The sequence below is a fragment of the Salvia hispanica genome, chromosome 6, assembly GCF_023119035.1.
Source record: "Salvia hispanica cultivar TCC Black 2014 chromosome 6, UniMelb_Shisp_WGS_1.0, whole genome shotgun sequence".
In the NCBI taxonomy this organism is placed as follows: Eukaryota; Viridiplantae; Streptophyta; class Magnoliopsida; order Lamiales; family Lamiaceae; genus Salvia; species Salvia hispanica.
The window spans coordinates 46,081,890-46,098,724 of record NC_062970.1 but is presented as its reverse complement, the minus strand read 5'-3'; the positions used below and the strand labels follow the sequence as shown (position 1 = coordinate 46,098,724).

Genomic DNA, 16,835 nt, shown 5'->3' with positions numbered 1-16,835 from the left:
AATAGGTATGGCCAAAATAGCATATAGATATAACGGAATATCTGAAAAGGAAGCTTGTGTTCTCCTCGTTAATGGATTCACCGGCCAATTAAAAAATTGGTGGGATAATGCTCTGAATTTCGAAAGCAAAGAAAATTTTTTAAACCATGTCATTAATACAGAAGATCAAGATGGGGAAATTAAAGAAACAAATGATGCCTGTGATTACCTAGTTGTAACGATATCAATGTATTTTATAGGAAATCCTAGGGAAGAATTTAATAGCTCCTCTATTGTTCTGAAAATTTTAAAATGTCCTACTTTATCTGATTATAGATGGTATAAAGACGTTTTCATAACCCAGGTTCTCAAAAGAAATGATTGTAATCAAGCCTTTTGGAAAGAAAGATTTATTGCAGGATTACCAAAATTATTTGGCGAAAGAACAATCCAAAAAATAAAGGATGATATAGGAACTGAAAATATCTCCTTTGAAGAAATTACTTTTGGGCAATTATTTGCCTTCATCAAAAAAGAAGGTTTATCCTTATGCATGGAAATAAAAATTCAAAATAAATATAGAAAAGATAAGCAGAAAGCCAAGAATGAATTAGGATGCTTTTGTGAGATGTTTGGAATAGAAAAATTAGAAGCCCCGTCCTCTAAGAATAAGAGAAAATATTTTAAGAAAACTATACAAAAACCCTTTTATAGTAAGCCGTATAGGAATAAGCATAGAAGACCAAGGCCTAAGAAAGATTATAAACCAGAAAAAGATAATATTGAAATAAAGTGCTGGTTTTGCAAGAAAACTGGACATACTGAAAATCAATGCTGGAAGAAGAAAAGGAGAAATATTAAATTAATAAGTAAAAAAATTATAGCCTTTTAAAGGAAAATGAAGAAGACTCTTATTCTGATACCGAATCTAATTCTGACTTTGAAGAAATTCAAAGCTCCTCTAGCGAAGAAAGTTATCATACTAGCAATGAGCAAGGAAAGGATATTTGTAAAAGCTGTTATCCAAGAAATTCCTGATAACAATTTAAAAGAAGATTACCTTAACAAACTTAAAGATTTAATATTAGAAGAACCATCGTCTTCTAAGAAAGTCAAAATCAATGAACAGTTTAGTTTAAATAAAATTTGGGAATGATATCCATACCAAAGTTTTTCCAAACAAATAACTGCTAGAGATCTTCAAAATGAAATTAATACTCTTAAAAGGCAAATTAATAAAGAGTTTCATGAATTAAAAGAAAAAGACTTTGAACTCGAATCAAGAATAGAAATTATTGAAAATAATGAGAAGGTTCATGATTGGAATAATGAGAAAGAAGATACAAAATCCAATTCCATAAGAGTAATTCAAAAAATTAATTATCAAAAATGGCATGTGAATGTCACCCTAGTTGTCGATAATTTCATTACTATAAAAGGGTTTTTGTATAGTTTTCTTAAAAGATTTTCTCTTATTCTTAGAGGACGGGGCTTCTAATTTTTCTATTCCAAACATCTCACAAAAGCATCCTAATTCATTCTTGGCTTTCTGCTTATCTTTTCTATATTTATTTTGAATTTTTATTTCCATGCATAAGGATAAACCTTCTTTTTTGATGAAGGCAAATAATTGCCCAAAAGTAATTTCTTCAAAGGGGATATTTTCGGTTCCTATATCATCCTTTATTTTTTGGATTATTCTTTCGCCAAATAATTTTGGTAATCCTGCAATAAATCTTTCTTTCCAAAAGGCTTGATTACAATCATTTCTTTTGAGAACCTGGGTTATGAAAACGTCTTTATACCATCTATAATCAGATAAAGTAGGACATTTTAAATTTGTCAGAACAATAGAGGAGCTATTAAATTCTTCCCTAGGATTTCCTATAAAATACATTGATATCGTTACAACTAGGTAATCACAGGCATCATTTGTTTCTTTAATTTCCCCATCTTGATCTTCTGTATTAATGACATGGTTTAAAAAATTTTCTTTGCTTTCGAAATTCAGAGCATTATCCCACCAATTTTTTAATTGGCCGGTGAATCCATTAACGAGGAGAACACAAGCTTCCTTTTCAGATATTCCGTTATATCTATATGCTATTTTGGCCATACCCATTTCTTGCAGAGTATTAAGAATCTCATATTCAGATTTTCCATCAATATTCCACTCTGTTATAGAATTTCCATCATAGCTAGATTTATGGAATTGTCCTCTTTCTTCATATTGCAAATCTGCAGGTGAGGGTTTACTATAATAATTTTTATTATTATTAAATTTTCTCCCTTTAAATATTCTATTAATTTTATAAGGATAACTTTGTTCTTCATCCTTGAAAATTTCGTCAAGTTGGTCTAAGACATTGTCTTCTTCAGAAGAAGAACAACTGGTCTGACTATTATGTGATTCCCTGATAACATTTGCATTAGAAGAACTTGGTCCTCCAAGCTTATCGGATATCTTTGATAAAAGTTTTTCCGTCTTTGAGTTAAAGGTAACGCTATTGCTTTTCAAGATATCATTACTTTTGAAAATTTTAGGGTCTATGTGTATTTTTTTTGCTTCTATTTTTTGAAATATAATTTCCGTTTGTTCTTCTACTTTTTGGAATACAATTTCTATTTATTCTCTTTTACACCACTAATAATGCTAATTTTAATTCTTTATCAATTCGTAATTATTTTCTTCTATCATTATAATCGTAATAAAAAATTAAAATTGAAAATATAAATAATCGAGCTTTCGACATCATGAGCATCAAAAAAATTCTATAATTATTAACAGTAATTTGGCCCCAAACGGAAAACTTCTAGCTTCGCCACAATCACTAGTCTTGTGTCAATCGTGATGTATTTTCCATGTGAAATTAATGATTATAGTGTTGTATAATATTTACTTTAAGCCTTTCCCATTAATATATGTAATATGTCACGTGTCTATAATAACTTATCTTATTATCTAGAAAGCAAATTTAAACACGCAAACTATTTCATGTTATGTTAGTAATATGCATTAACCCTACAAAGATCTGGTCATCGATGCGATACCCACATTTTGCTACCTCGAAGAATATATTTTCATATTAAGTAAAGATATCGAATCATCATTTGGCTAGATACTAAAGAAATAATACCGGTGGCATTTATGTATACCAAAAAAAAGTTTGTATAAAGATTTCGGTACAGGTAATGTGCTAGCATAAATTCAGCCAAAATATTTAAATTGTTAATCTAGGCCCAACAAAAGTTTATTTAGTAGTAATTGGTTTTGATAAAATAAATGCTTTCTTAAATGATTTATGTATGAATAGCAAAATTAATATACTAGTAATTGATAAAAAAAAAATAGTCATCCAATAGGCACTGATATTCTAAAAAGAGGCGTTTATTGATAATAGAAACGAAAGCTCATAATATTTATCTGGGCTTACAAATGGGCCTAGTATTGGGCCTCAATAGTAGAAATGGACTTTCCAAAAAAAATATGTCACGTACCATAGTTCAATTTAGATTATCATCAACGTGCCACTTTCAATTTTTCATATGATCATTTGATAATTTTAGTTTTCGAATTATTTTAGTTGTCAAATTTTTATTGATTGAAAACAATGTCGTATCAATTAAGTTGGGGACTAATTTAATAGTGGTTGTTGTATATATATTCTAGCTTCGCTTTCTAGCTTGCCATTTTTTTCTACTCCTTCGGCTTCACTATAGTTGAAGCGGAACTTTTGGGCACAGAGTCTAAGAAAAGGATGTTGGGTGTCTTAAATAAATAGATAATAAAGTAGGAGAGAGGAAAATTTAGAGAGAATAAAGTATAGAGTGAATAAAATGGAGTAAATAAAGTAATAGAGAGTAAATAAGAAAGAGAAAAAAGTTACCATATATGAAAATGACTCAACTATAAAGAAACTTTTCGAAATAGAAAAATGAATGAATAGTGATACGGAGGGAGTATAATTTTGAGCATAGTTAAATCAATCAATCAAACAAAAGAATCATGACTATTTGTAATTGTTTATTGAACATGTGACTTGGCCACATATTTTATTGCACTTTGTAATTATTGAATAATTTCGAGGAAAGCATGAAATAATATTTTATAGTACTCCTATAACTTAGTTGGTTTATGTTGAATAATTTATGTTTCCCTCTTTGACTTGTCTGCTTTCTAAAGTTCCAAATGGAGACGAAGCTGAAAATGTGTTATATTCAATATTTTTAAACTATTGCAATCAATTGTAAATATAACGTCCTCATTTATTAACATTGAATCAAGGTGCACAAACTCGTGGTGTGTGATCTCATATGGACCTGTTTTTCAATTGGGTCCATGTAATTTTACTTTGTTTTCAATGATTTTACTTTCATTAGTAAACTATATGTTGGTGTGTATTTGTTTCTTCTAGAAATGGATGTTTGTGTATCGTTATATTAAGGCTGTCCCATTGCAATAAACTTGAATTTAAATGTATGAGTCAAACTTAAACTTCCAGGAAACCATGAATTAACATTATTTATGGAACATGGCAAGGCCATATTATAAAATATTTTATACTACTATCATGCCCTTTAAATCTACATCCACACTTTGCAAATGTTTCACTGATTTTGTACCAAAACAAAACAAAACAAAAATCTCCATCTCTTTCATGAACATGGAAGACAAGGTGATTCTGCTGGATTTTTATCCGAGCATGTTCGGAATGAGGCCGAGAGTTGCGTTAGCAGTGAAGGGCATCGATTACGAGCACAGAGAGGAGGACAAGGAAAATAAAAGCCAGCTTCTTCTCGAGTCCAACCCCATTTACAAGGAGATCCCCGTTTTGATCCACAACGGCAAACCCGTTTGTGGATCGTTTGTTATTGTCGAATACATCGACGAGGTGTGGAAGGACAAATCTCCGACGCTGCTGCCTTGTGATCCTTACCAACGAGCTCAAGCGAGGTTCTTGGCTGATTATATAGACAAAAAGGTATTACATCCGTCTTTGAAATATATAAACTTTTGAAATGACACAGGTTTATATGCATAATTAGTAAAATATGAGAGAATAATGGGTAAAGTAAGAGAGAGGAAGAGAAAAAAGCATGGAAATAGAGTTAGTGGTTTGTGGGGTTCATTTCTTAAAGTAGAAAGTTTAGAAAGTTTTTATTTTTAAGAGACAGAGGTAGTATATATTGTCTAGTTATAGTCAATTGCAAATAGTTATACATGTGCTATATTAGTATGATACTGTCCACTTTGGACACAGTGTTCGCGATTTTATATAATCTTAATTTGTAGCGATTTTATATAATCTTAATTTGTAGGATTATATATTGCGTGCAACTTTACTAATTATTTCCTGATGTGGGACGTGGTTTGCACATCAGCAAGTTTGATGTTGTAAAATTGTTTGATGCTACTTAAACTTGTTTATATAACTTGATAATGAATTGTAGGTAATGGAAACCGGAAATTTGATATGGTGTGAGGAGCGAGAAGAGAAAGAGGCGGGTAAGAAGGGTTCGCGGAGTTCATGAAGCAGATGGAGTCGGAGCTTGGCGATAAGCCATTCTTCGGCAACAACGGCTTCGGCTTTTTGGATGTGGCTTTGATCACATATACCCCTTGGTTCAAGACCTTCGAAATCTGCGGCGATTTTATTAGCATCCAACAAGATTATCCCAAATTAAGTTCATGGGTAAAGAGGTGTTTGGAGATAGAGAGTGTGTCTAAATCATTGGCAGATCCCGACAACATTTACAACTTCTATTTGACCATTAAGAAAAAGCATGGCATTTAAATTTCTATTCGTTTATCAATAAAAAAAAGACTAGTCTTCACTAGTCTTGTGTCAATCATGATGTATTTTCCATGTGAAATTAATTGTAAAATAAAATGACTAGCATTCACTAGTCTTGTGTCAATCACGATGTATTTTCCATGTGAAGTTAATTACTGCTCCTCCGTCCCATTAAATATGTAACATTTGTTTTTCAGTACAAGATTTTATATAGTGTTATTTTGTGAGTTAATGAAGAGAGAGTAAAGTATGATAGAAGAAAAGGTAGAGAGGGTATTGTTTCCATTTTTAGAAACGTTTCATTTTTAATGGGACACACAAAAAAAAACGTTTCATTTTTAATGGCACGTAGGAGTATAATGTTTACTTTAAGCCTTTCTCATTAATATATATGTAATATGTCACGTCTCTATAATAACTTATCTTATTATCTAGGGCAAGCAAATTTAAACACGCAAACTATTTCATATTATGATAGTAATATGCATTAACCCCACAAAGATCTGGTCATCGATGCGATTCCCACATTTTGCTACCTTGAAGAATTTATTTTCATAAATATAGCTATCGAATCATGATTTGGCTAGATATTAAAAGAAATAATAAATAAAATAATATTCTTATAGTATAATTTTTAATTTAATTATATTATTACTAAGTGCTACTTACCTTCAGATATTCGTTTTCTTACTAAATAGAGCTATAAAATCATGATTCGGCTTCATATAGAAATAGACTATGATAAATTTTAATAAAAGTAATGATGATAAATTAACAGTCTTGTTTATTATTTTTATATCTTTATAGTATTACTTAGTGCTAATTATAGAGCGTAAAGATATGATTTGTAATAGAAATAGAATTTAAATAAAATTTTAAAAATATTCGAAAACCGATGTGCTAATATTTAGCTGGGCTTATAACGGGCCAAATTGTGAATTTAGCTGGCTTCAAATTGGCCGCATATTGGGTCTAAAAGTTGAAATGGGCTCAAACATAAAATTTCTCAATAACCATGAATCGTTAGCTGATCATTCTAGGTCCACTTTCTATTCTACATCTTCAAATAATTTACACTCTCTCCTTCCCTAATTAATTAACACTGTTTGATTTAATACAGATTTTAAGAAACATGCGTCTTACTTTTATATTTAATTTTATAATAAAATATGAGTGGAACGTGTGATCCATTATAAAAAATAGTAAAATGTAAAAGTATCGATTAATTGTTGGAAATAAATAATTAAACTTGATTTTGTAGTAGAATTATCTAGATATTAGTAGGTATTAAAATATCTAGATATCTAGATTATAGATATTTTGTAGAACTCTCTAGAATTAGAATGTATTAAAATATTTAGATATTTTAGTAAAATTTCCTAAAATGTTAGGAAAATATCTAGATTTTTATGGAGAAAAAATCTAGATATAAAATATTATAGAGAATTCTAGAATATGAAGTGAATCCCTATAAATAGGGGAGAGTTGTGACATTTTGTAGAAGTTGAATAAGTTGGTAAGTGGAAGGAGTTGAAGTTTGAGAAATAAAGTGTTCTTAATTTTTCCACATCACCTCTCTTAAACCATTTCCTATATATTCCACACATTCTCCTATCAAATATTTCCTCCAAACTAAACTACTCCTCCAACATATATCTTATATATATTCCAACATTAATTGGGATGAACAATAAAGAAAATTAGTGTCAATTAACGGGGATGGGGGAGTATCTTCAATTTTATTTTCGCATAAGTATAACTAAAGATAATTAAGAGTTTTGTAATCTAATCAAAGTTTATACACTATCTTTAATTCACACCCACGCACCATGCCACACTTCACACACATTGGGTGACTCAAACAACTACATTAAGAATGTCTAACTATTTATTGATTTTTAGTATAATTTACAAATCTAAAATTAGAGTCTGGATTTTTTAAGTTCAAAAAATTTTAGTGTAAAATAATACTACTAAAATTTATATTTTAAGTTCAAAAAATTTTAGTGTAAAATAATACTACTAAAATTTATATTTTAAGTTCAAAAAATTTTAGTGTAAAATAATACTACTAAAATTTATACTCACGTCACTTTGCTATATAAATGGAGAAATTTACATTAAAATTAATACTCAAACATCACTTTGCTATATACTCCCTCCTTCCATAAAAAATAAGACATTTTATAAATGACACGGGTTTTAATGTGGATTTGATAAAGTAAGAGAAAATGAAAAAAATAAGAGAGAAATAGTGTTAGTGGAATGTGGGGTCCAAAAAAGAAAGGAAAAAAAATATGAGAGAATTAATGTTAGTGGAATGTGAGGTCCATATTATTAGTTATGAGAGAAGGAAAAAAGTAAGAGATAAGTTGATGAAAACATTCATTTTTTAAATATACTCTATTTTTCGTGAACAACTAAAAATTATAAATGTGTTCTATTTTTTATCGGCAGACTGAGTAATAAGGATCGGGAGATTATTAAAAAATGATATTCATGAAAGTTGACTAAAGTCTTTGGTGAACATTTATTTTCAACTGCTTTTCTGACACTCCAACGAGGATAATAAATGTAGTTCGTTCAACGCAGTAGTAAATTCATCATTTCATTGATGAGAAAATGATCATGCATGTTCACTTCAATTGGCCATTAAATTGATGAGAAATAATCTTCGTGTGGTTAATAATACAATTTAGTATGCTACGTAGGTGATAGGGACTTGATATTCTATTTTATTTCGGAAGGGAGCTGATATTCTCTCCGTATATTTATTTAGTTTATTTATGCTTTAGTATTATTTAGTTTCTATGATTTTATTTACTTTCTCTAGTGGTTAGGATTTGATTGACTTTTGATTAGCTTTTGATTTACTTCCCTAGTTTATAGGAGATCTTTTTGTATCACACATATTATCAGAATGAAGAATTAAAATATTAATCTCGTTCTCTCCATCGGTTCTCCCTCTTGGAGAAACCGCCAATCTCTCCAAAACTCTACAAAGTCACGCTGTTTTCCTCTTTTTCAATATTTTCTCTTCCATAGAAATTAACCTCACGTTAATTCCTATCCGTAGGTAAGATTTAATATGCTAGAAATTTAATCATGCTAAATTTACTACAAGTTCAAGTGATGTAATTTTTCACCACATATCAAGAATTAAAATTCGTGATAAAAATCTGAATGCACCGAAAATTGGTATATTTTTTAGCTATTGATTCACCCAACTCTTTTATACTACTCTTAGGCCCTTCTTAGTATGGTGGAATGAAATGAGGAGTGAATGAAATGGAGATAGAAATGGAATGAAGGTGGGAATGGAATAACAATTTCATTCCATTCTTGTGCTTACCAAGCACAAGGAATGCAAAAGGAAGGGAATTGTTCATCCTTGATTGATTCCATTCCTATGTTTGATAACTACAAATTAATATGGAAGTGGAATGGAATTAATATGAATAATTAAAATGTTGATTCTAAAAAAAAAAAGCACTACACATATTTCACACTACACGCACTTCACATACTACACACATTTCACACACTACACGCACTTCACACATTTCATACACTACACGCACTTCACACACTTCACACATTTCACATACTACACGCACTTCATACACACAAATGTGTGTAGTGTGTGAAATATATGTAGTGTGTAAAATATGTGAAATATGTGTAGTGTGTGAAGTGTGTGAAATGTGTGTAGTGCGTGTAGTGTGTGAAATGTGTGTAGTATGTGAAGTGTGTGTAGTGTGTGAAATATGTGAAATGTGTGTAGTGTGTGAAGTGTGTGTAGTGTATGAAATGTGTGTAGTGTGTGAAATATGTGAAATGTGTGTAGTGTGTGAAGTGTGTGAAATATGTGAAATGTGTGTAGTGTGTGTGTGTGCGCGCGCATTTTTCAATTATTAAAAATTTTAAAATTTTAATTTTATTATAAAACTGTGATGAAATTAAATTTAAATATAAATAAAATAATATTTATACTCCCTCCGTCCCAAGATAAGTGACCTACTTCTTTTGGGCACGGGGTTTAAGGAATGGTATTTAAATAAGTTAAAGTGGAGAGAGTAAAGTATGAGAGAGGGAAAAGTAGAGGAGAGAAGAGAGAATAAAGTAGGTGGAGAATAAAGTAAGAGAGATGACTTTTTGCTAAAAATGGAAATAGGTCACTTATAGTGGGACATCCCAAAAAGGAATACAAGTCACTTATCTTGGGACGGAGGGAGTATAATTTTGTTAAAATTTAAAATAAAATGAAAGAAATATGAAATGGATGGAATGTCCATTCCTTAGCTAAATGGATGGAATGATTATTCCCATGTGGAATGAAATGGTGATTGCAAAGGAAATGGTTATTCCTAAGAGCAAAATATACCAAGCAAAAGAATGGAATGGAGGTAGGAATATCATTCCATTCCTCCATTTCATTCCACCATACCAAGTAGGGCCTTACAATATAAATATCAGTTATAAAAATGATATATTACCTCATTTACTAATAAAACTCTATTAGATTATTTGATAACTCATTAGCAATAATTAATCATCAAAATATACATAGGCATGTTATGAAGCTTATAGCATAATTTGCTTAGATTGTACTCCCGTCGTCTCCCAAAAATAAAAACTCTTTCCGTGTTAATCCGTCCCGTAAAAATAAATTTTTTCTATATTAGGTAATTTCTTTCTCTCTAATGAAATAGAACCCATGTTCCATTATTACAGTTTTCTTTCTGCATCTCTCTTACTTTACAACTTTGCATTAAAACATGTGTTGTTTTAAAAGAATAATTTAAAAAATCCCTCATTTCGAAAAATCCGCATGTCTCGTATCCATATTTCGAAAGATCCGTGAATTTAATCCCAAATTTCTAAATGTTAACGAATTTAATCCTTTTTTTTCGAAATCTCTCTATAGATGACGAGGATCACTTTACATAATTGAAATTCCTCATGGAGGACTTTTCAACTGGATTCATTACAGTTATATTGCATTTAATGAGGTGATATGGAAAATAAATAAAGAAATACCAAACAGGTGGCCGACCTCTTATGTATGAATCCTTTTCAAAATAAATTATAGACTTGACTTTGAAGTCGTCGAATACCTTCCAAAATTAAATTATAGACTAAAGTCTGAAATTGGTTTTCATACGTTTGCTTTTTTTTTCACTACTTTATTCCAGTGAAAATCAATATGAAGCAACATAAATGTATTGGCTATTTAAATCCACCAACTTGAGATTCTTCAGCATTCCTCAAATATACATACCATCAAATAAGAAAGGATGATTTCTGATAAAAGAATAGCAATTAAATTTGTCATTGTTGTTCTTTTCCGCGTGTTTGTTTCAGGAGATGCAAAAGTGAGATGCATAGAGAGGGAGAGAGAAGCTCTTCTAAGCTTCAAAAATGGCCTCATCGACGAGGATGGTATTCTCTCATCGTGGAAAAGCAACGAATGCTGCGAATGGCACGGTGTTGAGTGCAGCAACACCACTGGCCATATCATCACCCTCAAATGTGAGTTTTGTGGATTGCAAGGCGAGGTTCGTTCTTCATTGCTTGAGTTGCATCATTTAAATTATCTTGACCTCAGTCTGAATAATTTTGGAGGCATTCCTATCCCTGAATTCATTTATTCCATGAAACAATTACAACACTTGCATCTTAGTTTTTCTAACTTTTCTACGACCATTCCTCCTCAGTTAGGGAACCTTACCAACCTACGCTCACTTGACCTTAGTGGTACCGGTATTAGGAACATCCCTCCTCAGTTGTGGAACCTTACCAACTTACGCTCACTTGATCTCGGGCATAATTCTTTGAACTCTGAGTCTCTTTCTCTTTCTATACATGGTTTTGTATTGGAATCACTCGAAATACTAGACTTGTCTGAGAATCAACTCAATGGATTGATGTTTGACCTTAGAGCATTTCCTTCATTGACAAACCTGTTTCTTATGGGAAATAACTTGACTGGATCCATTCCTGTAAGCATTGGTCAACTATCCAATCTTCAAGATCTATATCTTGATTCCAATTCTTTGGAAGGTTACTTCATCAAGCTTAATAAGTTAAAGAGACTAGACTTATCCTTCAATTCATTGATCATGGATATTGCTCTTGATTGGAATCCTCCATTTCAATTGACTGCTCTATCTTTAGCTGGATGCAATGTGGGCCCATATTTTCCTAACTGGCTCCGAACTCATATTCATCATTTCAATGGAAAGGTAAGGAATCAGAATACAAGAAAAATCTTGGGCTTCTCAAAGTCATTGATTTATCAAGCAATAGATTGATTGGGAGCATTCCCGAATCATTTTCCAATATGAGGAATTTAAATTCCTTGAATCTATCAAGAAATAGTTTGATGGGATATATAATTCCAGATATTGGTAAAATGGAGATGCTAGATTCTCTTGATCTATCTCATAACCGACTCTCGGGCAAGATACCTTCAAGTCTGGCAGAAATATACACTCTTGGTGTTCTTGATTTGTCGAACAACAAGTTGTTTGGAAAAATTCCGACGGGTACTCAACTTCAGAGCTTCAATGCATCGTCTTATGCCGGGAATGATGGACTCTGCGGCGAACCTCTGCAGAAGTGCACTGAAAGGCCATCTACCACTAATCCGGTGGAAAACATGAATGAGAAAGACGGCAACAACTTTTCATTTATGCAAGAAGTTGGGATATCAATGGGCTTTGGTTTTATCTTTGGATTTTGGGGAGTTATTGGTTCATTCATATTGAAGAAATCAAGGAGAATAGCATTCTTCAACTTGTTTGATGCTGCTGGACATTGGTTCTACGTCAGGATTGCTGTGTTTGTATCCAAATGGAGACAAAGCTGAAAATGCAGGTAATAGTAACTACATTTACTTGAATGTGTTATATTCAATACTTTTAAACTATTGCAATCAATTGTAAATATAACGTCCTCATTTTTCAGCAGCCATTTAAAATTGAATCAAGGTGCACAAACTCGTGGTGTTTAATCTCAAATGGACCTGTTTTTCTTCTCCTTCTCATTTTTGTTAATTGGGTCCATGTAATTTTACTTTGTTTTCAATGTTTTTACTTTCATTTGTAAGTATGTTGGTGTGTATTTGTTTCTTCTAGAAATGGATGTTTGTGTATCGTTATATTAAGGCTGTCCCATTGCAATAAACTTCCAGGAAACCATGAATTAACATTATTTATGGAACATGGCATGGCCATATTATAATTTATCTTGTACTACTATTTTGCAATTATTGTAGAGTTTATCTCCTTATAGTATAATATTTAATTTTATTATATTATGCTACTTACCTTCAAATATTTGTTTTCTTACTAAATAAAGCTATAAAATCATGATTTGGCTTCATATAGAAATATACTATTATAAATTTTAATAAAAGTAATGCTGATAAATTAACAGTCATGTTTATTATTTTAATATTTTTATATTACTTCCTCCGTCCCAACTTAATTGTCACTTTGAGTGGGTATGAGTTTTAATAAACGAAAAAGAATTAAAGACTGGGTACGAGTTTTAATAAATGTAAAAGGAAAGTTAATTGGAAAAGTTAGTAAAATGTGAGACCCATTTTTTTATATTGATTTTATAATAAAATGTGAGTAAAGTGGGTTAGTGGAATGTAAGACTTACTTACCATTTATGATAAAAATAAAGTATTAAAATTAAATTGGAACAGATAAAATGGAAAAGAGTGACAATTAAGTTGGGATGGAGGAAGTATTATTCTGCGTTACTTATAGAGTGAGACTTGAGATAATGATTTGAATAGAAATAGTATTTAAATAAAATTTTAAAAATTTCGAGCACCGAAGTGCTAATATTTAGCTGGGCTTATAACGGGCCAAATTGTCAATTTAGCAGGCTTCAAATGGGCCGCATATTGGGTCTAAAAGTTGAAATGGGCTTCAAACATAAAAATTTCTCAATAACCATAACTGTTAGCTGATCAGTCCACTTTCAATTCTCTGTCTTCAAATGATGTATTGTAGAATCTTCAATTTTATTTTGGCATAAGTATAACTTCAAATTAACTAGAGTCAGTTATATAATTCAATCAAAGTTTATACACTATCTTTTAATATAATTCACACACACAATATACCACACTCCACACACATTGGCGGACTCAAACATCTATACTAAGAATATCTAACTAATTGATTGTTAAAATTTACAAATCCAAAAATCAGAGTCTAGATTTTTTTTAATTCAAAGATAAAACATTTAGTGAATAAATGTGATAAAATTTTAAAATGATTGACTATGAGAAATTTTTCAAAATAAAAAAAATAGCTCAACTATGAAAAAATGGAGGGAACAGTAAAAAAAATGGTTCGTTTGATGCACTTCCAGAAACAACACCTTAACAAGGAGATAAGAATCGTAAATTAACTACAAGCTTCAGCTTAATCCTTTGGCTTTTTAGTGATTTTCTCTAAATATCTTTAATTTCCTACCAAAAATCAATTTTTTTCATTTCAAATAAAATGGATCAAATCGTGGCAAGCGTTCATTTCATATTGTTAATTTCAGAGGAGCTTAGTTACTCTATTAGCTAATGTTTTCTAGGTTGTAATTTACATATTTGTCGTTTTAATAGCAATAATATTTCCCCTCTCAGATAGTGATTGCCACACAGACATGTACTATTTGCGTAGTGCTTTGTAGGGCCAAATTTTGAAATTAGATATATATGCAATTTATAAAATCGATATCGTTAATGAAGAATGTCGGTTATCTTGGAAATTAAATATTTTTATTCTCGAAAAGATTGAACTAGTTCGTTCTTGACAAGTATGAACTTTTTAATATTAAAATAGTTAAGCAGTACTCCCTCGTCTCATCGAAGATGACCCACTTTTCTTTTTGATTTGTCCCAATTAAGATGACTCATTACTAAAAATGAAAACACTTTTATCTCTATTTTGTTTCACCTGTCTTACTTTATTATCTCCACTTAACAAACAAAATAAAGTTAACTAAAATCTCGTGCCGTCCAAGGAAGGGGTCATCTTTTGCAATCAAGAGTCACCTATTGAAGCCAACTGAGCTAGCGATATCTTTAATGTCTGATACATATATTATATATAGAAACTTACAAATGGATACATATATTATATATAGAAACTTACAAATGGCTGAGGGGCCCAAGGGCCCCCGCCCCCATCGTGGCTCCGCCACTGACTCCCTCTATCTCATTCCGTCCCATGACAGATGTCACAGTTTCTTTTTTAGTTTGTCCCTTAAAAAAAGTCATATTTTTATTTTTGAAAAAAGTTATCTCTCACATGAATATAAAAATCATATTTTTTTCTTTCCATTTCACACACAAAATAAAACATTCTAGAATCTTATGTCGTCCCATAAGTGTGACATCTTTTGTGGGACGGAGGGAATATTAAATTAAAAGATAATAAAGCATGAGAGCGGAAAAGTAGAGAGAATAAAGAAAAGAGAATGAAAAGTAAGTGATAAGAAATGTGTTGACTTTTACTTAAAAAAAATGACTTCACTACTATTGAACGGAAGTATAATACATAAGGTGATTATAGTGAAAAACAGTGGCGACTAACCCAATATATTTATGCATTTATCCTTACATTGCTAATATACTTATTTAATGATCTTAAATAATTTTTTTACATAAATTTATGGTAAAAATATGAAAACAATAAAAATAAATAAATGGAGAATGAATATATTTATATCATAGTATAAATGAAGAATATCTATAATATACTATAGAGTAAAAATAAAATAACATTTAATTCATGAGAGTTGACTACAGTCTTTGGTGATCAGTTTTTCCAATTGCTTTATCCGTCTTTTTCATTGATTTCGAACCCAATCCTTACGCTATACACTGTCTTATCATGCATTATGTCCAAATATTTTTTAGAAATTGTATCAATTTTATGTTTACATCTATTTAAAGCGTTGGAGCTGATATAATTGAGTATCCCACAAACACATTTCATTTCCACCTCTCACTAAAGAGACTGTGATTTCGAAAAAAAGAAAAGCGATCAAATTTGTTGTTGTTGTTCTCTCCTGTTTGTTTGTATCAGGAGATGCAAAAGTAAAAGTGAGATGCATAGAGAGTGAGAGGGAAGCTCTTCTATCCTTCAAGAATGGCCTCATCGATAAGATTGGTATTCTCTCGTCTTGGGAAAGCGAAGAATGCTGCAAATGGCACGGTGTGGAGTGTAGCAACACCACTGGCCATGTTATCACCCTCAAGATTGATGGTGCGGTTGATATGGATTATGATGGTGGATTGCAAGGTGAGGTTCGTTCTTCATTGCTTGAGTTGCATCATTTAAACTATCTTGACCTTAGTCGAATCAATTTTGGAGACATTCCAATCCCAGAATTCATTGGTTCCATGAAACATTTACAACACTTGTTGCTTCATCAAACTAACTTTTCTGGGATTGTTCCTCTTCAGTTTAGAAACCTTACAAACCTACGCACACTTGATCTCAGTGCGAATGATTTTGGAGGCTTTCCTATCCCGGAATTCGTTGGTTCCATGAAACAATTACAACACTTGTCTCTTAGCAGTAGTAAATTTTCTGGGGTCATTCCTCCTCAGTTAAGGAACCTTACCAACCTACGCACACTTGACCTTAGTGTGAATGATTTTGGAGGCATTCCTATCCCAGAATTCATTGGCTCCATGAAACAATTACAACACTTGTATCTTAGTAGTTCTAACTTTTCTAGGAGTATTCCTACTCAGTATGGGAACCTTACCAACCTACGCACACTCGATCTCTCGCAAAATTCTTTGAGTTCCATATCTCCTTTTATGTTTGGTTCCGTATTTGGATCACTCGAAACATTGCTCTTGTCTGATAATCAATTCACGGGTTTAATGCCAAGCTTGAGAGCGTTTCCTTCATTGATAGAATTGGACCTTTCATATAATAACTTTACAGACTCCATTCCTCTAAGTATTGGCCAACTCTCCAAGCTTCAACATCTAGATCTTTCTCATAATTCTTTGGAAGGTTTAGT

At 31.4% G+C, this 16,835-nt stretch overlaps 1 protein-coding gene and 1 pseudogene across 1 annotated transcript in view; both read left to right on the top strand.

Annotated features, from left to right (window-relative positions):
* Positions 1-3,888: 3,888 nt before the first annotated feature.
* On the top strand, positions 3,889-5,829 carry LOC125196574 (annotated as a pseudogene).
* A 4,251-nt stretch (positions 5,830-10,080) lies between these two features.
* LOC125195537 (receptor-like protein EIX1) overlaps positions 10,081-16,835 on the top strand; it is a 7,789-nt gene continuing 1,034 nt past the window's right edge. The window contains exons 1-5 of the mRNA XM_048093675.1: positions 10,081-10,180; positions 11,139-11,332; positions 11,492-11,837; positions 12,020-12,617; positions 15,834-16,828. Coding sequence (XP_047949632.1) covers positions 10,081-10,180; positions 11,139-11,332; positions 11,492-11,837; positions 12,020-12,617; positions 15,834-16,828 — 2,233 coding nt within the window. The remainder of the gene's footprint in view (positions 10,181-11,138; positions 11,333-11,491; positions 11,838-12,019; positions 12,618-15,833; positions 16,829-16,835) is intronic.